Source organism: Caretta caretta, chromosome 1, assembly GCF_965140235.1.
Source record: "Caretta caretta isolate rCarCar2 chromosome 1, rCarCar1.hap1, whole genome shotgun sequence".
Taxonomy (NCBI): Eukaryota; Metazoa; Chordata; order Testudines; family Cheloniidae; genus Caretta; species Caretta caretta.
The window spans coordinates 326,238,696-326,260,781 of record NC_134206.1 but is presented as its reverse complement, the minus strand read 5'-3'; the positions used below and the strand labels follow the sequence as shown (position 1 = coordinate 326,260,781).

Here is a 22,086-nt window from a genome sequence, read left to right as displayed (position 1 = left end):
TCCGAACTTTGGTCTGAGCCCCCTTTCTTTTCAGGATTAGGGCACTCTGGCCCTGGGGGGTGGGCTCTGGTAGCTGGCCCCACCAGCGCTTCGGCCACGAGGAAGTCTTCCATCAAGGCAGCGGCTAGCATTGCTGGCTGATGGCGAAGCATCCAGACCCTTCCTCGTGCCAGGAAGATGTAGACTAACTGTTCTAAAATAATTTGTTCTGTGACCTCGTCCATGGTCCTCCTCTCCGGCTGTAGTCACCGCTTACATGCTTCCTTCAACTCTTGGGCCACCAACCAGAATCTGGTGCCTGTGGGGTAGGTTTGGCTCCAGAACCACTGCCGAAAGGTTTCCGGGCTGACATCCAAGGCGTCCGGGATTGCTGCTTTTACCTTGCTATAGTCCCTTGCATCCTCCATAGACAGCCAACTGTACACTGTTTGGGCTGTCCTGGTTAACTATGGGGCCAAGAGAGTGGCCCGTTTGGTCAGGAGCCCACCCGAAACCAGCGCCACTCTTTCAAAAACTACCAAAAAGGCTTCAGAGTTGTCATCGGGTCCCATCTTAGTCAGCCGCACCAGTGCAATGGTGCGGGGTGACGCAGCTGCGGCTGGGGCGCCGTGGGGCGAGGCAGTACTATCGTCAGCTGCTGCAGGCATTGCCGCTGTTGTTCCTGGTTCTAAACCCCCAGGTCCCGAATCAGCTGCTGTTGCTGTCCTCTCAGCTGCTGGAGCTGGGCCACCTGCTGTCGCTGCTGGCTCTCGGTCAGGAGCTTGATGAGTTTGTCCATATCCATGGCTTTTTCAGGGGTACGTTCACCCTCCCCCCAGACCCTTTCTCACAGCAGTCGAGGGATCATGCCCACATTCTCCACCACATGTAGAGAGGTTAGCTGGGGCTCGTCTCTCTCCGGGGCAGCGGGGAACCACACCGCCTCACTAAATTCGGGAAGATGTCTTGTGGGGACATAATTCGGCTGCAGGAGTCTTCCTCTGCAGCCCTTGTGAGGGCAGAACTAAACACAGTAAGCCCAGGACCTAGGTCAGGGCAGGGCAATGGTGAGTCAGGCGCTCAGGCCCTCAGGCAGGGGTTGAGTAACCACAGTATATAACAGCAAGCCCAGGCCCTAGGTCAGGGCGGAGCAATAGAGAGTCAGGCGCTCAGGCAGGGGCTGAGCAACAACAGCATATAACAGTAAGTTCAGGCCCTTGGCTCTGAAGGGCTTGAGAGGGGGGAGACTGACACCAGCAAGTTGGGTGGCAGGGGGGACTCAGGCCCTCCCACTCCACTGTGGCCCTAGCAGCAGCAGAAGACCTGCTGCGGCCAGGATCCCCACTGACTCAGCAACACAATGACATGGGTTCTGGCAGTGCTGCAGCCAGACTAGGGTCAGCTGCTACCGGTTACTTCCAGACTCCCCCTCTTGAGGTACCTGGGTCAGGGTGGTGTCCTCATTGGGGTCCAGCACCATGGGTTCCTCGGGATAGCTGGCAAGGGCAAGCTCGGCAAGTCCTCCGGGTAGCTGGCATGGGGCAGGTTGGGCCAGTCCTTGGGTTTATTGCAGGCTGCTGGGGTTTCCCAGTTGCGAGCTAGGCCGGAGGCGTCTGGCCTCCCTGGTGGCTGCCCTTTCAGTGAGCTCTGGGGTCGGGCCTTTATACTTCCGGTGCCATGCCTGACCCTCTAGGGGGCGGGCTCAGAGCTCCCTGACTCCATCCAATCTGATGTCCAGAGGGTGTCCTCTCTCCAGGGTGGCAGGGAACCACACTACATTACTACAAGATTCAAAAAGTTATTTTTATAACTTTTAAAATACAAATTGTCAATATCAGATGTCAAAATATACAATCAAAATATCCTTAAGTTCTCAAGCAGCATTTTTCTTTCTTTGCCTATCTATACATTTTGATTAGCATTGATGGAAACATTTTTCATTAGTTTGTGTGTGTTCAGTTAAATTGACATTAACTTATATTTACTGATACAAATCTTATGCTTCCAAGCCTATGTATAATCTTCCTCCTCATTCCAAAAAATGGATGGTATATGAAAAGTTTATTCGGTACAGTGTATCTTTTAAACCACAGATACAAGGTAAGCCTTTACTGGAATTCTGACTCTCTCTCTCTCTCTCTCTCTCAACTGTAGAGACATTAGCTTTTTCTTTTCTTTTCTTCTTTTTTTTTTAAATGGGGGGATGATGTGCTTTGAAGCATGACACCATATGTTATCAGCTACCATGTTTAAGGTTTAGGCTGTCAGAACTGCTTTCTTGGTTAATTGACACTGAGATAAAAGCAGATTTTACCTGTTTGAAGATGTCCTATTTGGATCTTTCAAGGTGTGTGACATTTATGAACACCCGCCCATCTGAAATTAATGTTTTAGATAACATCACTTGTGACCTTGCGAAGATCAAATCGACACAATCTAGTCCAAAAATGTTTTTCCTTGACGATATACAGAATGCTGTCACTATAAGGTAGCAGTTCTCATGAGATCACAGAGTGGTCAGTGCCCTGGCTAGAGTAGTGTGCCTCTGCTACTAGACTGCAAGAATAGAAACTCCAAATGCTTAATGAATCATAAGTTGTCAGTTCTAAACCTAAAGACAAATTAAAACTGCAGAACAGCTGTTTTTAGTTGGGCTTGGTGCATTAATACATCAAGAATCCATTATTTTGAATGGAGGGGGTCTCCTTTACCCTTTTCCCTGCCAGGCAGGTTTGATTGTGGGTTCTCCCTCCCCTGCTGTTTCCTTACAGAAAGGGAAGAAAGGCTTCCTTTGAAGTGACAAGCTCATTGAAAGGAGAATGTAAATGCACATGTGTATTTATATTGGCAGGGTATAGCCTTAATATATACGATAAGCTTTTTAGCCAGGAATGTAATAGAAAGCTGGGGTGAAAGTAGGTTTATCACATGCCATCTCAGCTGCAGTCCCTGTGTGGGTTTTGGGGGATGTCGTTCAGCTAAAGTGCACCAAAAATAAGTCTCCACAAATTCAATTTAAGAAGTTGTATTGTGAGGAATCAGTTTCTGACCCTGTCATATGCACAGGGTTAAAATATGGTTGTTAACCATGGGGAGACTCCTAGGCACTACAATAATACAAATAATAAAGGTCATCCTGCCAGGATGTGTCTACACTAGATTTTTTTTTTCTTAACCTTGAATTGGTTAATTGCTACTTAACTTGAGGTGCTCAACATGAATGTAAAAGCTAATGTGGGCACACCCCACATGTTTGATCCAGGCTATATTTATTTCAATTTTTATATCAAGTTATTGAGGTATGTCTTGTAAAATTTCAGAATATAACTTCCTTAAAACTGAGCAGTGGAATGTGAAACTTCATGGTTTTTAAAAGTAAGACCAGTGCATTAAAACAAGTTTTTCAGTGCGTTATTTTTAATAATCTCAACTTTGATCTTTCTTATCTGTGTTGCGCTTTGGTGAGCACGTATGACTGAAAAATCTTTGAAAAACCTTCTATTTCTTCCTTTGTATTTGCATAGTTGCAAAGTAATGTCTCTTTGAAGTTTCCTTTTACCTAATCATGACAGACCTAAACCACAAACAAAATTAATGGAAAAACCCTTTATGGTTTTTCCTATCCTTATTTTGGTAAAATCCGGTATGGTTTGACTGCTTTAAAAGACTATGTTTTTGCTCTTTGAATGGCAAATAAACTGTGTACACAGCATATTACACCAAGCGATTCCAGACATCTCTTGCTGTAATATGAAGCTGGTCTTGAAACACTTTGTACATAAGGATGGAATCCTGTGAGTGGTTCATTTGCGTTAAAAAGTGGCAGTATATTAAGGCACCCTAGTGCTGCCATACTTAAAGTTCCAGTCAGAGTTGCATTTAGAACTAAAATCCTTCTGTTTGACATTTTAATAATAGAATTTTGTATCCAGATCAACACACTAACTTTATGGGAAAGGTGAACTGTTATGGTTTTGGTTTAATGTGAGATCTTTTTGAATTTTCTACTGGGATCCAAATACTGAGGGGGTGTTTTTTGGAGGCCCTCTGAGGAGCAGTCTCTTAATCATGTTAAAACTACAAACTGGTGCGTCAGTTTAGAACACACCATTTTTCCTAGAGAAGACAAGGCCAGAATTCTAGATAAGGGGTTACCTAAATCTGAGAAAAAGTTGGAGAGGAACTAACAACAATTTCAGACAGGTTTTTGTTGTGTTTTGTTCTGGTTCTCCTATCCCCATTTAGGCCTCTTTTTTAGCAATGCTATGGAAGTGAAGGGAAGGGGGCTTTTATTTTTCTTTATTGCAGACCCACATACTGAGGGCTTTACAGGCACCCAGCAGTGGGTTAGCTAGGACTTTCAGAGCCTAAGTCCATTTTTAGCATACCTGGACATGTAATTACATGTCCTTAGAGAGAAATTCTGAGATGGCAGTTTATAGATGCACATGCATATTATGAAGACTGTTTCACTACTATCTTAAAATGACTGAATGCTGGCAGGATTTAGTAGTGGTGATGTAGACCTGATGATCATGAGTGACTGACTGTCTTCTGGTATGATTTTCTGTATAAAGCAAAAAAAAAATCCAGAAATAAGAAAATATTTCTCCTTTGCACATAGATACATTTCAAGACTATAATTGCTTATAATAGGAAAATTTTCATCTAAATTCTCAAGGGCTCTTAACTTGTCTGCTAGCACTGTACTTATTACCTTCTGCATGTAGACAAGTTTACTTATGGAAAACTTGTGCATACAAATTTGCAGGGGCACGTCTCAAGGCTATTTCTGAAATTGTGAAGTTTCTTTGGTGTGTTTTAGTTTCCTAAATTTCAATCAATAGTAAACATAATAACCCTACATACTGAAACAACATAATACACTATTTTGCTAGTGCCATAAATTGTCTTAAAAACCCGCAATGAAATAAACTGGTCTGAGTTTAATTTGCAGGACTTTCCTTCTCTTAGCTATCCTTTTCATGAATGGATTAGAAAAGTCTTGCCTAGTTGAATACATTTAAATGACTATATATTAACCTCCTCTACCTTGTCTCTCTGTATATTAACCAGGCATTTGTCTTATCCATCCTTTCTCACTTATGGATCCTGTACTTTAGGGAGCTATTGAAATGTGAAGTATTTGTTGTTCATGACGATGGTACCTTTTCTGAGGGAAGTACAGCAGAATTGACCTACTCCTTTTCCTCCTCAACTCACCTGGCCTTCTGCGGGCACTGCACTAATATCTAGTAAAAGCTACAGCTTTATTTACACATAACAAAATTGTTATACGGATTGACAAGTATTAATTAAGCATTGCAGCAGAACAGATCCCTGCCAAATTCCGCAGTAGTATGTGAACATCTCATTATAATGCTCAACTCCATATGACTTGCACCAAATGTTCTGCCTGTATCTGAGAGCATGACAACCCTTCTGCTCTTCCATTCCTATATATTTTCATTACATATGACCCTTCTTCCATACTAGACTCCATCCATATCAAAGCTGTTCCACTACACAGAATAAGAAATCCAAAATAAGAGGACACAGAACCCCACTGACATGTCTCTTTTTTCCTGTCAGCCTTCCAGCCACAATAAGCAAAGGGGATAACATCTGTCTCTTTCGTTGTTTAATGTGGCATTCATGTTTTGCAAAACGTTTAAAGTATGTGTGGGGAGAGAATTTTGAACTTGATGCATAAAATTTTCAAAAGTGCATTTGGTACTTCGAAGCTTAAGTTTAAGTCACTTTTGAAAATGAGATTTCGGGTATGTCTACACTGCACCTGGGACTCGTGCTAACTTAGTTCAAGCTAGTGTGCTAAAAGTAGCAGTGGGGATGTTGCAGCACTGGCTGAGACTTGGGCTGGCAGCCTGAGTTCAAGCCAGCCTGACCCCCTGGGTCCAAACTCAGACAGCCCAAGCTGCCTCCAGTATTGCAATCTCCACACAGACGTTTTTAACACACTAGCTCAAGGTGAGCTAGCGCAAGTCTGTCTGCCCACGCTGAGAATCTCACCTCCTGGCTGCCATGTAGACATACCTTCAGGTGCTTTTAAACACATCATATTTACGCACGCACGCACACGCAGAACTAAAAAGAATTCAGAATAGTTCTCAGAGGCTGATGTGGGGCGGGGGGAAGGAAAAAGATGCTGTTGAAACAGGATCCTGGATCCTTTAAACAGATTTGATTTGTGTACAAAATAATTGTAACAAGAACATTGTGTTGCTAGTTCTCTGGGTTTTATGGGAGGAGGTAAGGGATGGTTTTGGCCAATCTAGTTTTAAAATACACACACCATTTCAAGACCTATAATATTACAATCATTAATTTTTTTTTTTAATTTAAAATAAATTGATGCAAGATTGTTCAAGATTTGAAAGGTATGAACAAGAAATGGGGACACATGAAAGCATTTGATAAATTTTATCACTACCAGTGAGAGTTCAGTTTGGGCATTATGTAGGTTTTTGTTTTAAAGAGGTGGGGGCAGAGACGACACGGGGGGGGGGAGAATGTGGGGTCCCCCCCAGATTTGCTGTTTGGCTTGTACTAAGCACGCTCAGTAATACTGCTGAAGCTGGCTGCCCTCACTCTGTCTTCCCACCCATGCTGTCGGCAGGCACAGGTCATCTCTGGGTGTGGGTTAGAACCAGGCTGAAGGGATGTGTGAAAATGCCCTTTACATGAAAACCTTCACAGGATCTCAAAACATTTTACAAAAGTGAGTAAACATCGGTTTCCATCTACAAATGGGGAAATTGAGATACAAGAAGGTTAAGTGACCAGGTCAGGTCACATGTTGAGCTATTGGCAGAGCTAGGTATACAAGACAAGCCCACCATGCTCCCATCCTTTTGCTTTAACCTCTAGACCATAAAACTTTATTAAGAGGCATCCCATACAATGTAGTACATGTTATAGCTGAGTATTTCTGGTTATAGTTTTTCAAAGGGATATCATTAACCCTTGTGAGGAGGGCTTTTGCAGGCCCTGCCAATCTACTTAAGTACCATGTTAAGATGTTATGAAGTCCCTCTGCAAGGGAGAAACTTGATTTGAATTTGATAAACATTTTATCCCATTGCTTGGAATTGCTCACTCAACATAAAAACAGTGAAAATGCTGGGGGGAGGGGAGCCAAGTGAATTAGTTTTTAATGAAGAATTAACATTTCTGAAGGATGTGTTCTGATTTAGAGCACAGTACTGAGAGTCAGGAGATCTAAATATTACTCCCAGCTCTACAACTGGCTTGCTGTTATCTTGGACAAATCACTTAGCCTATCTGTGCCTTATTTTCCCTTCCTGGAAAATGTTTTGCAAATACACGTTGAGATCCTCTAAAGAAAGTGGCCCTTCACATACTCTTTCAAACTATATAAGTGCAAAGTATTAACAATTTTAAAAAAAATTACCTTGCAACCAACACTGATTTAATTGCTGCATGAATTATCTGGTAGCAAAGCCATTTCCCTAGTAAAGGATTAATAGTTTGGGCAGGGGAAGAGTCTAAGAATTGTTGTGATGAGCTGATCCGCCACCTCTGCGGAGAGGAGTATGTCATAGGAACACTGCAGCCTTTCCAGTTATTAGGGTGGAGAAGCCCTCTTAGAACAATTCCAGTCCTCTTCTGTGGCCCAGGCAAGAGCATCCTACCCTTGCCCATTTGAGTTTTTAAGGCTGGGATTTGGGGACAGAGACTTTGAGAGTTGGAGGTGCTGAACATGTTCTTAAATCTACACTTTTCAATGCATGTGGTTGGTCACCAGTGAAACATAAGTATTTTCATAAGTTCATAAGGACAATAAGGAATTTTTAAAATATAATAGGAACAAAAAGAATCCTGACAATGGTATTGGTCCATTACTAAATGGCAATGGTAGAATTATCAGCAATAATGCAGAAAATGTAGAGGTCTTCAGTAAATATTTCTGTTATTTATTTGGAGTAAAACAGATGATACGGTCTCCTCATATGGTGAAACACACTTTCCATTTCACTAATATCTCTGGAGGATGTTAAACAGAAGCTACTAAAGTCAGATACTTTAAAATCAGCAGGTCCAGGTAACTTGCGTTCAAGAGTTTTAAAAGAACTGGCTGAGGAGCTCTCTGGACTGTTAACGTTGATTTTCAGTAAGTCTTGGAACACTGGGGAAGTTCCAGAAGACTGGAAGTCAGCTAGTTTGCCAATTTTTTAAAAGGTGAACAGGATGACCTAGGTAATTATAGATCTGTCAGCCTGACATCAATCCCAGTCAAGATAATGGAGCAGCTGGTACAGGACTCAATTAGTAAAGAACTAAAGGAAGGTAATGTAATTAATTCAAATCAACATGGTTTATGGAAAATAGATCCGATCAAACTAACTTAATATTTGGTTTTGATGAGGTTACAAGTTTGGTTGATAAAGGTAATAGTGTTGACGTAATATACTTAGGCTTGTGTAAGGCATTTGACTTGGTACTGCATAACATTTTGATTAAAAAACTAGAATGATATAAAATTAGCACACATTAAATAGATTGAAAACTGGCTGATAGTTAAATTTTGAGACCAGTAAACAAGGAATCATCATTGAACAGGTTTGCTTCCATAAAGGTTAGTTCTTTCTTCGATTTAACATTTTTGTCAATGACCTGGAAGAAGACATAAAATCATCACTGATAGTTTGCCGATAACACAAAGGTCAGGGGAGTTTTAAATAATGAAGAGGACAAGTCACTGGTACAAAGCAGTCTGGATCATTTGGTAAACTGGGCACAAGCAAACTTTTAATATAGCTTAAATCTATGCATCTGTTAACAAAGAATGAAGACCATACTTACAGGATGGGGAAATCTATCCTAGGAATCAGTGATTCTGAAAAAGATTTGGAGGTTGTGATGAATAATCAGGTGAAAATGAACTCCCAGTGTTATACTATGGCCAAAAGAGCTAATGTGATCCTGGGAGAATCTTGAGTAGGAATAGAGAGGTTATTTTACCTCTGAATTTGGCACTGGTGCGACCTTGCTGGAATATTGTGTCCAGTTCTGCTATCAACAATTCAAGAAATATGTTGATAAATTGGAGTACGTTCAGAGAAGAGCCACAAGAACAATAAAGGATTAGAAAACCTGCTTTATAGTGATAGTGTGAAGGAGCTCCATCTGTTTTGCTTGATAAAGAAGAGGTGAAGGGGTAACTTGATTACACATTATAAATACATACGTGAAGAACAGATATTTAATAGGGGGTTCTTCAATCAAGCAGAGAAAGGTATAACATGATCCAGTGGCTGGAAGTTGTACCTGGACAGATTCAGACAGGAAATAAGGCTTATATTTTTAATGGTAAGAGTAATTAACTATTGGAAGAATTTACCAAGGCATATGCTGGTCATTTAAAAATCAAGTTTGGATGCTTTTCTAAAAGATATGTTCTAAGAATTATTGTGGGGAAGTTCTATGGCCTGTATTTAGACAGGAAGTCAGAGTAGATTATGGTCCCTTCTGTTCTTATAGATGCACAGATTCTAAGTGCCTTTATGTCGCTAAAAGGATTTTTGGGGGGGCTTTTTCCCTTTAAAAAAATACCTTGGAAAAGCTTGTAACACAATCCTAGCATGTAAAATAACAGTGTAATCTTAGCTACATTGTGCACATTTTCTACATTATTCTGGTTAAATGTATTTGTTCACTGATGTTGTCATAAGATTCATATTGTAGAACATGAGCATGTCCAGTGCAGCTAAGTTAATGATTCAGACATCATTACTATAGGTGGGGATTTACCATAGGGTTGATTGGACGGCAATGTGTGGCTCACAGGGAGGTGTTCAGAAAAGGTGGTGGGGAAATAACTCTGCAAAGGCAGCACAATTCTTCTCATAGAATCATAGAATATCAGGGTTGGTAGGGACCTCAGGAGGTCATCTAGTCCAACCCCCTGCTCAAAGCAGGACCAATCCTCAACTAAATCATCCCAGCCAGGGCTTTGTCAAGCCTGACCTTAAAAACTTCTAAGGAAGGAGATTCCAGTGGTAACGCATTCCAGTGTTTCACCACCCTCCTAGTGAAAAAGTTTTTCCTAATATCCAACCTAAATCTCCCCCACTGCAACTTGAGAACATTACTCCTTGTCCTGTCATCCGCTACCACTGAGAATAGTCTAGATCCATCCTCTTTGGAACCACCTTTCAGGTAGTTGAAAGCAGCTTTCAAATCCCCCCCGCATTCTTCTCTTCCGCAGACTAAATAATCCCAGTTCCCTCAGCCTCTCCTCATAAGTCATGTGTTCCAGTCCCCTAATCATTTTTGTTGCCCTCCGCTGGATGTTTTCCAATTTTTCCACATCTTTCTTCTAATGTGGGGCCCAAAACTGGACACAGTACTCCAGATGAGGCCTCACCAATGTCTAATAGAGGGGAACGATCGTGTCCCTCGATCTGCTGGCAGTGCCCCTACTTATACATCCCAAAATACCATTGGCCTTCTTAGCAACAACGGCACGCTGTTGACTCATATCCAGCTTCTCGTCCACTGTAACCCCTAGGTCCTTTTCTGCAGAACTGCTGCCTAGCCATTCAGTCCCTAGTCTGTAGCGGTGCCTGGGATTCTTCCGTCCTAAGTGCAGGACTCTGCACTTGTCCTTGTTGAACCTCATCAGATTTCTTTTGGCCCAATCCTCTAGTTTGTCTAGGTCCCTCTGTGTCCTGTCCTTACCCTCCAGCGTATCTACCTCTCCTCCCAGTTTAGTGTCATCTGCAAACTTGCTGAGGGTGCAATCCACACCATCCTCTAGATCATTTATGAAGATATTGAATAAAACCAGCCTGAGGATCAACCCTTCGGGCACTCCACTTGATACCAGCTGCCAACTAGACATGGAGCCATTGATCACTACCTGTTGAGCCCAACAATCTAGCCAGCTTTCTATCCACCTTATAGTCCATTCATCCAGCCCATACTTCTTTAACTTGCTGGCAAGAATACTGTGGGAGACCGTGTCAAAAGCTTTGCTAAAGTCAAGGAACAACAGGTCCTCTGCTTTCCCCTCATCCACACAGCCAGTTATCTCGTCATAGAAGGCAATTAGATTAGTCAGGCATGACGTGCCCTTGGTGAATCCATGCTAACTGTTCCTGATCACTTTCCTCTCCTCTGAGTGCTTCAGAATTGATTCCTTGAGGACCTGCTCCATGATTTTTCCAGGGACGGAGGTGAGGCTGACTGGCCTGCAGTTCCCAGGATCCTCCTTCTTCTCTTTTTTAAAGATGGGCACTACATTAGCCTTTTTCCAGTTGTCCGGGACTTCACCCGATCACCATGAGTTTTCAAAGATAATGGCCAATGGCTCTGCAATCACATCCGCCAACTCCTTTAGCACTCTCGGATGCAGCGCATCCGGCCCCATGGACTTGTGCTTGTCCAGCTTTTCTAAATAGTCCCGAACCACTTCTTTCTCCACAGAGGCCTGGCCACCTCCTTCCCAAGCTGTGCTGCCCAGTGCAGTAGTCTGGGAGCTGACCTTGTTTGTGAAGACAGAGGCAAAAAAAGCATTGAGTACATTAGCTTTTTCCACATCCTCTGTCACTAGGTTGCCTCCCTCATTCAGTAAGGGGCCCACACTTTCCTTGACTTTCTTCTTGTTGATAACATACCTGAAGAAACCCTTCTTGTTACTCCTAACACCTCTTGCTAGCTGCAACTCCAAGTGTGATTTGGCCTTCCTGATTTCACTCCTGCATGCCCGAGCAATATTTTTATACTCTTCCCTGTCCAATCTTCCACTTCTTGTAAGCTGCTTTTTTGTGTTTAAGATCAGCAAGGATTTCACTGTGAAGCCAAACTGGTCGCCTGCCATATTTACTAGACTTTCTACACGTCCGGACGGTTTGTCGCTGTAACCTCAATAAGGATTCTTTAAAATACAGCCAACTCTCCTGTACTCCTTTCCCCCTCCTGTTTTTCTCCCAGGGGATCCTGCCCATCAGTTCCCAGAGGGAGTCAAAGTCTGCTTTTCTGAAGTCCAGGGTCCGTATTTTGCTGCTCTCCTTTCTTCCCTGTGTCAGGATCCTGAACGCAACCATCTCATGATCACTGCCTTCCAGGGTTCCCATCCACTTTTGCATCCCCCTACTAATTCTTCCTGGTTTGTGAGCAGCAGGTCAAGAAGAGCTCTGCCCCTAGTTGGTTCCTCCAGCACTTGCACCAGGAACAGCAGAGATCAACTCATTCTGTAGTCCACAGCAGGGATCAATGGGGTTTTCGTCATTTCCCCACAGAGGGGGAAGGGACAGCTTGGCCTTTGCTTTCCTTCGGCTAGGATTCGGTGAGGTATTCCTGTCATGAGTCCGTTGTGGTCAAAACATTGAGACGATGCAATGAGTTGTTTGCTTTGTTGATCTACAGATATCTTTAGATATTTTGTTCATGTTTAGAGATATGGGTGTTTTTAGTTACAACCAAAGCAGTGTTCAGCTTCTTGTGAAACAGCCCAGTAGCTACTATTAGATCAAGTTACCAAAATATTGTATGAAAAATAGTGCAATGGCATTAGATTGTGAAATCCCTAAGTATGAAGAAAAACTATTAAATCCTGGAGTATGTTTCCTTTTTAGTTTTCTATACAGCATAGAGAGGAACCTCAAAGTGAAGAGGGAAAAGAGAACATGTGTTTACATTTTATTTGCAATGTAAATATTAAAAACTTATAAAGAGTAACACTTATTGATTTGATTCCCACGTGTGTGAGTGTCAGATATTTCAGTAGCAGAAGAGAAAGTTAAGTAATATAAGAAAAGAAGAGAATTTCAGCAAAGATTGTAAATATAATGGAGAGTTCACTTGTCAGATGTGCAGAATGGCTGGCTGTTCCAAATTATGGGAGTTGTGGAGGAGAAGATTCTTACATTAATACTAGCAAGATGGTATTAAAGGACGAGAGGAGGCCAGTGCAAGACTAGCAGAGAGGGGGAGTGAAAGGAGGAATATAGAGACACAAGGAGTGAAATCCTGGCTCCATTGCAGTCAGTTGGAGTTTTGCCATTGACTTCAGTGCAGACAGCATTTCATCCCAGGTCTATGAGGTAAGGCTATGGAACGTTTAAAAAAAGAAAGCCCATGGAAAATTTAAAAAATAAGGTTGATTTTGAACTAGATTGTCAAATGAAGACCCAATGGAATGTCTAAAAAATGTGGATGTTGCAGTCATCCACCTTCGGGTATATGTGAAGGTATATAGTATCTTTCTTCATATGCTGGAGTCTGGAGACCTGGGTCTTGGGAAGGCATAGAAAAGGAAATTCCAGAAGTGAGGCATAAAGAAATGAGGCATGGATGATGATTTCAACAGAGGAGCAGTCAAGGTAATAGCAAAATAAGTATTGCCCCTGTTTCAGACTAGTTCCCCTGTTCCTTCTCTTTATTAAGCACTTATGCTTTGTTCAAAGTCTGCTGAGAACAGCATCTTGGTTTATGATTGCATCTGCAATTTGCTAGGCGTGTTCTGGGGACTAAAGAAATGGTCACTATCTTGAGCCCATAGTCTAAGGACACTGACAAGGGTTGAGGGAAGGCAAGCAACAAAGGTAATTTTTTTTTAAAAAGTCACCTTTTACATTTTGTTACAATTAGACTTGCTTTTAAAAATAGCTTTGTGGGTTAACCTCTTAGGCTAATAGTTAATAGCCTATATTGCAATGTGGGTGATCTAATTTGGAGTCTGTCTCTTGTACCTCCTAGCATAGGTAGCTATACAGGCAGCACGTTAACGCCATGTCTACACTACAGCAACTATAATAGGACAGCTATGGCGATGCAGCTGTAGCGTAGATGCTTCCTAAATTGATGGAAGTGTTGGTTTTTTTTTTCTTTTGATATGGATAATCCACCTTTTGGAGAGGCGATAGCTAGGTCAATGGAAGAATTCTTCCGTTCGCATATGCAAGTTAGGCAAATCTAACTATGTCACACAGGGAACAAAATTTTTCATAGCCCTGAGCAATGTAGCTAGGCCAATTTAATTTGTAGGTGTAGAAGAGTGGGAAAGGAGTGCTCTTTATCACCCAACAATGGCATTTTTGGCCTTGTTGATGAGCTTTAAAAAGTCCTGTTCAGCACTTCTTGGCCATAAGGTTGATGGCTATATTGAAGGGCCTCAAGTGTTGTGCGATATACAGCAGTACTAAAAAGGAGCTTGGAGCTCCCATAGAGAAGAGGGGCAGGGGGGATTGTTTCATTCCTAATTAAAATGTTTTTGAATTCCATGGACAAAACTGCTTTGCCCTCCTGAAATCCCATTTCATTCCTGAGTTATGTTCTTATGTCAAAAGGTTTTGGAGCTATCTGCCACAGCACATAGGAATGTCACATCACTTTAGTTACTTGGTAACGTTTTTGCTTAGGAAAGGTCTAACACATTACTAAAATGAATATGTTGCTGAGGAATATCGCACCTGGTCTTGCAACACTTATTTGCTAAGTAGTCCAATTAAGGTCAATAGGGCTAGACTACTTGCAAAAGTAAGGCTTGCAAATATAAGATGCTTGATGTAACATCTGGGTAGACAAATGGTGGTGTATATTATCAGGCTGGTTACTTTAATGAGCATAAATCCATTATGTATTTAAAATAATTCAAACTCTCATCACCTGAAACGTGTCACATTTGTCTGAACTTGGGATATCCTATAGTAATCAAATCTTACTGCACAATGGAACCTCCAGTAGATACGCAGTCCCTAATTCTGGGAACAGAAATATAAATCAAACTGGCCTACACTTTAAAAAAATCAGTTTGAGACACTTCAGAATGCCATTCTTTTACAAATGAAAAATGATTGGTGAAATCTGACTATATGTAAAATGCATATTTTCTTATCAAAGTTAAGTGAATTATATGACAAATTAGATTTTACTCCAAAAAGCAAATGGACAGAAAAGATACTGCAAAACATAGAACATCTTCTCAAGTACCAAACATTTAAATTATTTGAACAACTTGACTTCTAGGTACCACTAAATAAGACATTTCTGCACACGGAAAACTGGATAGGCATGCAAAACACGCTGTCTCCAATAGAAATTACATTCAAACAGATCTTAAACCCTCTTATAGCACTATTTGACACTATAGTGACAGTTCGCCAGAATGAAACAGGTGAACTAAAGAGCAAATAGGTGACTGGGAAATTGTCTTGGGCAGTAATGGCAGCTCTAATAGGCAAAGGCAATTGCAACTATTTTTATGCTCCTAAAATGGGGGGACAGAAAAAATCGTATACTTGTTGGAAAACTAACAGGAAGTCACCTCTCCATATTCTTGAGAAGGCTTGGTACAAATAGGCTTCTGGTTGTAGAATGATGTGAGAGAGAGTGAATATAGCTCCCTAGCCCTTTCCTACATTCTGACACATCTTGGTTGAATGTAACAACAAATCTCCAAAATAGCTGCCCCAAATTATGAAATCATTGACTAAAATCATTTCACACTGTCCAGGTTTGGACACACAAACTAAACGTAATGTAAGACATAAAGGTGATCACAATGAGAATTAGACAATCATACAGTTCAGTAGATGGTGCAATTCTTTATAAGGTCATCAACTGTTTATAAGTATATTTCTTTTCTAACCAAATCTATAAAGGAAAGGGAATGGAAACTCATACAATATATTAAACAATATGAACTTCTTCTGAAACTTCCTAGTGTAATAATTTTGAATTTCGTTTTCTTCAGGTAATAACTCACAAACTACTTAAGTACCAAATATCTACTTACCTGTGATTGTTTAAAGTACAATGGCAATACTTCATATTTACAGCAATGTGAGATCAGATTCAGACCCTTCGTTTTTGAAGTCAATAGACATAGACCAATGCGAGATCAGAATTGGGACATATATATCTGGTGCACATGCTGTTAAAGACAGAATTGAAACTTTACTCTTGGACAGCTGTAGTATTATTGCATAGATGTTTCTTCATATCAAAATGCAGTGACTAAAGTGTTTTGATAAATTCACTTCTATATCTTATAGCCCTTTCCAAGGCAACAAATGAAGTGACTGCAGTTAAAAAGCAATCTGAAGGCCTTAAAAGAGAATATGATCGCCTTATGAAAGAACATGAACGGCTGCAGGTAGGTGGTTGTGGTTCACTGCATGAGCAGAATGTTCTGAAATTGTACTAACAAAATTACACAAGTTGGATGTTTCTTTTCCAAGAGCAAGAGAATTTATCAAACCCTTCAGTATATGTTACAATGGAAATTACTCCCTGAAGGTAATAAAAATACCTAGTAGAATTCTGCCTTCTTGCAGGAATCTTATGGCAAAGTTGGGTAGTATTTTTCTGAGGTAAGGAAAGGTGGCATCATCAGATTTCTAGGTTGATGTGCTGTAGCTTGGGGGCTGAGTTCAGGATTCATGTGAAGTCCTTCACTCAAGGACTGAGCCTGAAAGCTTCAAGAAGGTAATGGAAATTACAGTGAGAGGGAGGGTTTGGGGTTAGTTTTTGTTTTATGGTTTTAAACATTCCTCTATGATGTTTGCAATCCAAATGCTGCAGCATTGTTAATGCTCAAGAACCAGGAAGCAAGAGACTACAAACAGGTCAATCTAAACATTCTGTTCAAACTAAGTGATGTGCAAGATGTTAACAGGCAGCCTAACTGGCAAAAGCTGAATAACACTTTAAAAAATCATTTCATGGATTTTTATTGGGCTTAAGGGTTCAGAGGCATTGAAATACTATAAAAACATAGTTAGGGCTGGTAGCACTGCCTGTTAAGATTGCCAGACCCTTCCCATGTAAGACCCTATTTTCAGTTGATTAAAAATTGTCAAACTTTAATTATATGGGATGAAATTTTCCATTCCAGGTGTCTGCCTCGGGATCAATTTTTTTCTTAAAGTTTTTCAGCCAAAATTGTTCAGCTGTTTCCAAGAACAAAGTTGTGGAAAATACATTGTTTTACGGTATTAACAAAATTCTGGTGAGCTTTTCTTTGAGACGCTCTAGTGCCCCTGTGCTTTGGAGCAGTAACTGGAAATTTGGCAGCCGATGGCCTTTGTGTCAGGAATGTACCTGTGCTGTTGGGAAAAATTGGTGCAAATTTTACTAAATTACAAACTATTTAAATATTTAAAAAATATTCACATGACAGCTAAAACATCTGAAGATTCTGTCTTTCCTGAGCATGCTCCAGCCCCTCGGAGAACCTGTACTGACTAGACTATGCATATGCAACCCCCAGAGTGACTGAATATATTCCAGCCCAGAGCTTTAGGGCAGAAGCTGGATTTTCTCTGTAATTGCAGCTCCGTGCTGCCTCAGGCTGGGCACTAGAACTGAATACAGGGAGCTAGTGTCTCCTGTGCCGTCAGTGGCACGCAGACCCAGAAACAGTTTTGCTGCTGCACAGGGAGCATGAAGAGGAAGCTACTTGACTTAAAATACAGAGAGGACAAGAGCAGCAAAAAGGAGTGGGGGAGGGAGGGAAAGGAGTAGAGTGGTGCAAGGTATCTGATAAAACTGAGGGTGGGGAGAGAGAAAATGATGAAGCTGGGGAGACTGGTTGGGCAATAAGACTGAGTAAGGAGAGGAGACTGGGGGCCTGTCCCCACTTATCAGGGAATCGATGCACAGCGATTGATCCACTGGCGGTCGATTTAGCAGGTCTAGTGAAGTCCCACTAAATTGACCACCGATAGCTCTCCTGTCGACTCCGGTACTCCACTGGAACAAGAAGCATAAAGTAAGACGACTGGAAAGTTTCTCCCATCAACCCCACGTGGTGTGGACATCGTACTAAGTCGACCTAAGGTACATCAACTCCAGCTACATTATTCACATAGCTGGAATTGCATAACTTGGGTCAATTTAGCCCTGTAGTGTAGACCTGCCCTAGGATTTGGATGGGGAGATAGCAGGGGGAGGCTGAACTAGGAGACTGGGATGAGAAGCCTGAGAAGTGGAGAGTTGGACTTGGACAAGGAGCCCAGGGGTGGGAAAGAGACAGGATTGTGACACGTTGAAGAGGATGAGGCTGAAGGAGTCAAGTTTGGGGAGGGGGGCAGGAGAGAACAGGCAGAAAAGTCTTAATGCTCCCTACAGTATAGTCTCTTCCAAAGCCAAGAATGGAAACCAAGATTCCTGAGTCTCACCATTCCTCTGTCATCAGCAATATCTGTGAACGCCCCTGGCAAAGTGTGTGTCTCATTCCCCCACACTCATGCTGATCCACATTGAGGATGACATCCTAGTACTCCTATCAGTTACTCCATTAGCTCAAGTGACAGAGATGTGTGTGGTGGATCTAAAGGTTCCAACCCTGCTGATGAACCATGTGGGTGTCCATATGATGCCACATGGTGGAATTTGTTTTTGGTTGTCCTTTTTTTAAAAAAAAAAAAAGGAAAGAAATTGCACGCACAAACACAACTGTTAAAAGAACATATTGAATGAGGATAAAAGCAAAATATCAAATAGGTGCACATTGACTGTCCATCCTGAGCACTGGCTCTTTGGAAGAAATAGTAGATGTGATCATGTAAGGAAACCCCATGTCATAATGTGCATGCACACAAGGGAGCCAAATTAAGGTTGCACAGGCAACCTTAATTCTGTTGTTCCTAACTTTTTGAGTGTTTGACTTTGCAACCTTATTGTTACTTTAATATAGTTTTTTTGTGTACAAGATTGCTTTTCGCCTCTCCCCTCACCTCTCCTTCAACTAAGCATTGAGCATATTTGCCTCTTTTCTTCCTCCCGGCTCAGGACAAGTAATACCTTATTAGTTCTATATTAACATATACTCACTCTGAGAAAGATATGGTCATATACAATTTCACAGACATTGCTAACTCACGTGAACCCCTGCCAATACTCAGCCTTGACCTAAAAAAAAATCAAACTCTTAAGTTCTGAGAAGCTGAGAGAATTCTGCAACTATTCTAAAGTACAGCTTCAGTTAGAGAAGTAACTCTGTAAAATGTCACCACCCACATTAGCGCCCTCTAGGTCCATCATGTATGTTTACTGGAGAAAACGTCATTTTGTTTCTGTTAATTGTATTAAGCAACTTGTTTGTGCCACTGGAACTAGACTCCAGCAGTGCTGTACTGGAGAGAGCAGAATTCTATTGACTCCTACATCAACAAAATTGCCCACCAAGTTCTAAGTGTAGAATCTTCATTATGGGTGGTGATGTAGCCTCCAGAAAGAATACAGATGGCTTTCAGGAAGAGATTGCAGTCTATTGTGGGGTTTTGTTTTGCTGTTTATAAACCTTTGATTTGCTAAATGAACAAACTTTATTTCTCAAAATGAAGAGAATATGGAACTCCACATGTAGTTTTGGTGTTTTTGGTCACTTTTGACAATTGCTGCACTTAAGCTAAAATCTCTATGGGCTTGTCTTCACTACCAGGGTAAGTCAACCTAAGTTACATTACTCCATGTACGTGAATAATGTAGCTGGAGTTGATGTAGCTTAGGTTGACTTATCCTGGTGTCTTCACTGCGCTGCATTGATGGGAGATGCTCTCCAGTCGATTTACCTTACTCTTCTTGGAGGGGTCGACCGGAGAGCGCTCAGCCATCGATTTAGCAGGTCTTCACTAGACCCGCTAAATTGACACCCACTACATCGATTGCAGCAGCATCAATCTCCCTAATAGTGAAGACAAGCCCTTTCTTATATATAGGAAATCAACATGAGTGTTGAGGAAGACAGACTTTTCCCCTCAACCCAGAAGCCAGACCCCAACCACCTACATAGCTGCATCCATACTGCAGCTTATGAGCTGTAGCAGGAGTGGCCAAACTGCAGCTCGTGAGCCGCATGTGGCTCTTTTACAGTTAAAGTGCAGCTCGCAGAGCCCCCCCCCCCTTGCCCCCCATCCTCTGCCTACCAGACTGGGGTTAGGAGGAACTCAGGGCTTCTGCCCTGCAGCAGGGTGTGGGGCTTGGGGCTGCTTCTGCACAGCAGGGAGGGGTTCTCGGGGTTTCAGCCTCACGGGGCGCGCCTGCCAGGGCTTAGGACTTCAGCAGGAGCAGGGTTGAATCCCCAAGCCCCAGCAGACACACCCCAGTTCTCAAACTTCTGAAGATTGTCATCTCTGGCTCGGAGGGTCAGTGAGTTTGGCCACCCCTGAGCTATAGTAATAGCTGCAGCCTACTGGCCTTTTGCGGCGTATGGTTGTAGTTAGTAGGTCTGTACAGTGTACTGGCTAAATCTCCTGGCCAGCTCGCCCACCCACAACCCCTCCCGAAGTCCCTGTGGAGAGAACTCCAGGGATCTTAGCTCTGGGATGTGAAGTCCAACTGTGCCATTCCTCATCTTCTTGGTTCTCCTCATGCAGTAGAACCATAGTGTTTCTGATGCATTCTGAACTTGTGTGGCCACAGAGAGAGCCCAGTATCTCTTGTCCTTTCAGGATTTAACATTAGGATATTCATCCTGAGACATCAGTTACTAATCTTGCCAAATGCAAAGATTGTTCATTTGCTTCTTTCTGACATGTCTGTCTCTTTGTTTGCAGGACCTCCTAGATGAAGAGGAGGATAAGAAAGACCTGTAGAAGCAATTCAGGAAAGACTGCTTAGATATAACTGCATCAGTGTGAAGTCTCTTGTTCTTCTCTTTAACCTCCTGAAGTAGATGGCACAAGGTTTGATTTTCTTAAGAAAATCAAATGCACTGTAGTTCACTACTCAGATTCTACTTATCGCTCTTGGTTGCCAAATATATTCCGTGTTGCAATGAGAATACTAAGTGATATAAGGGATATGCCTTGAAGTTCATATTTCAGTTCTTGTGAGGAAAAATGTAAGCATATAATGGAAATTTTCCATCTGCACTAAAAACTCAGATGATCTCTATCCTTTTGCCCTCAAAAATGGTAAAAGGATGATGCACAATAACACCAATTGCTTGTAACATATGAGTGGTTTTGTAAATCACACTAAACCATGAAAACATGGTGACTTTAACCCTTTTTTGCCAGCAGTCCTATGAAATTTGATTACTTATGGGTTAAATAAGGCTAAATATTCTTCATTTTCCATTCTATTTATGTAGAAGGATTTGATTGACAATCAGTAAAAATATGGAAGTTAGATTTCTAAATCCACCTCACACTAGTTTGTTTTTTTCCCATTGTGCCACACAGATGGGTGTGTTTCACAATTATCCATTTTGCATGCCTTTGGGTTGTTATTTTGGAGTACTTCAGAATTTTTTGTCATAAAAAATAGTATTGGTGGGGTTTTTATTGTTCCCTGATTCATTTGTACAAGGATTTAAATCTATTGTTTACTTTGTGTGTGTGTGTGCGTGCCGCTGTGCTTTCTTGCTTTGCAAAGTGTAAAATTCTTTAAAGAACGTTCATGTATAATTTACTTATACTGATGAAAAGCAGTTCATGGTTTAAGGAGTAATTCTACAATACCTCAAATTAAATATACATTATCTGTTCTTTTGCATCTGACAGCTAAATTGAGTAATTTTTTCATTAGTGATTCAAATTTTGTACTTAAAAGTTGGATATGATGATTATATTAAAGGGATTGTTTAAGCTTATGAGTTTCAGTGTGTTTGTGGAAAATGTCCATTTTATCTGATAAACTGTCTCTATTAAAACCTGAAAATCAGAGTTTATAATTACCCACATGAAGAACAAAACAACATTTTCATAACATTACTATTTCACTTGCCTTGTCCAATAAATATGTATGTTTGATGCTGATAATAGTGTTTTTAAATTAATACAGACCAGAGGGTTCAAAAATTAATGTTAATCCAAAAGTTCAGAACAGACCATCTGAACACAACATGTCATACAAGCAAGTATGTGCTCAGCAAAGTTATTCAGCCTAGCAGGGAAGTTAGTGGCATATGCTTGGGGGGGTAGGAGGAATTTTTTTTCTATATAGAAATTTAAAACATTTTTTGAAATTCAGGCAAAAAATGAAAATGAAAATATATCCTAGAATCATAGAATATCAGGGTTGGAAGGGACCTCAGGAGGTCATCTAGTCCAACCCCCTGCTCAGAACAGGACCAATCCCCAACTAAATCATCCCAGCCAGGGCTTTGTCAAG

At 41.5% G+C, this 22,086-nt stretch overlaps 1 protein-coding gene across 2 annotated transcripts in view; it reads left to right on the top strand.

Annotated features, from left to right (window-relative positions):
• LOC125630423 (B-cell receptor-associated protein 29) overlaps window positions 1–21,565 on the top strand; it is a 56,031-nt gene extending 34,466 nt beyond the window's left edge. For both annotated transcript variants that reach the window (XM_075124495.1, XM_048836346.2), the window contains exons 7-8: window positions 16,020–16,120; window positions 20,526–21,565. In XM_075124495.1, the coding sequence (XP_074980596.1) occupies window positions 16,020–16,120; window positions 20,526–20,564 (140 nt within the window). In that variant the 3' untranslated portion in view covers window positions 20,565–21,565. The remainder of the gene's footprint in view (window positions 1–16,019; window positions 16,121–20,525) is intronic.
• The last annotated feature ends 521 nt before the right edge of the window (window positions 21,566–22,086 follow it).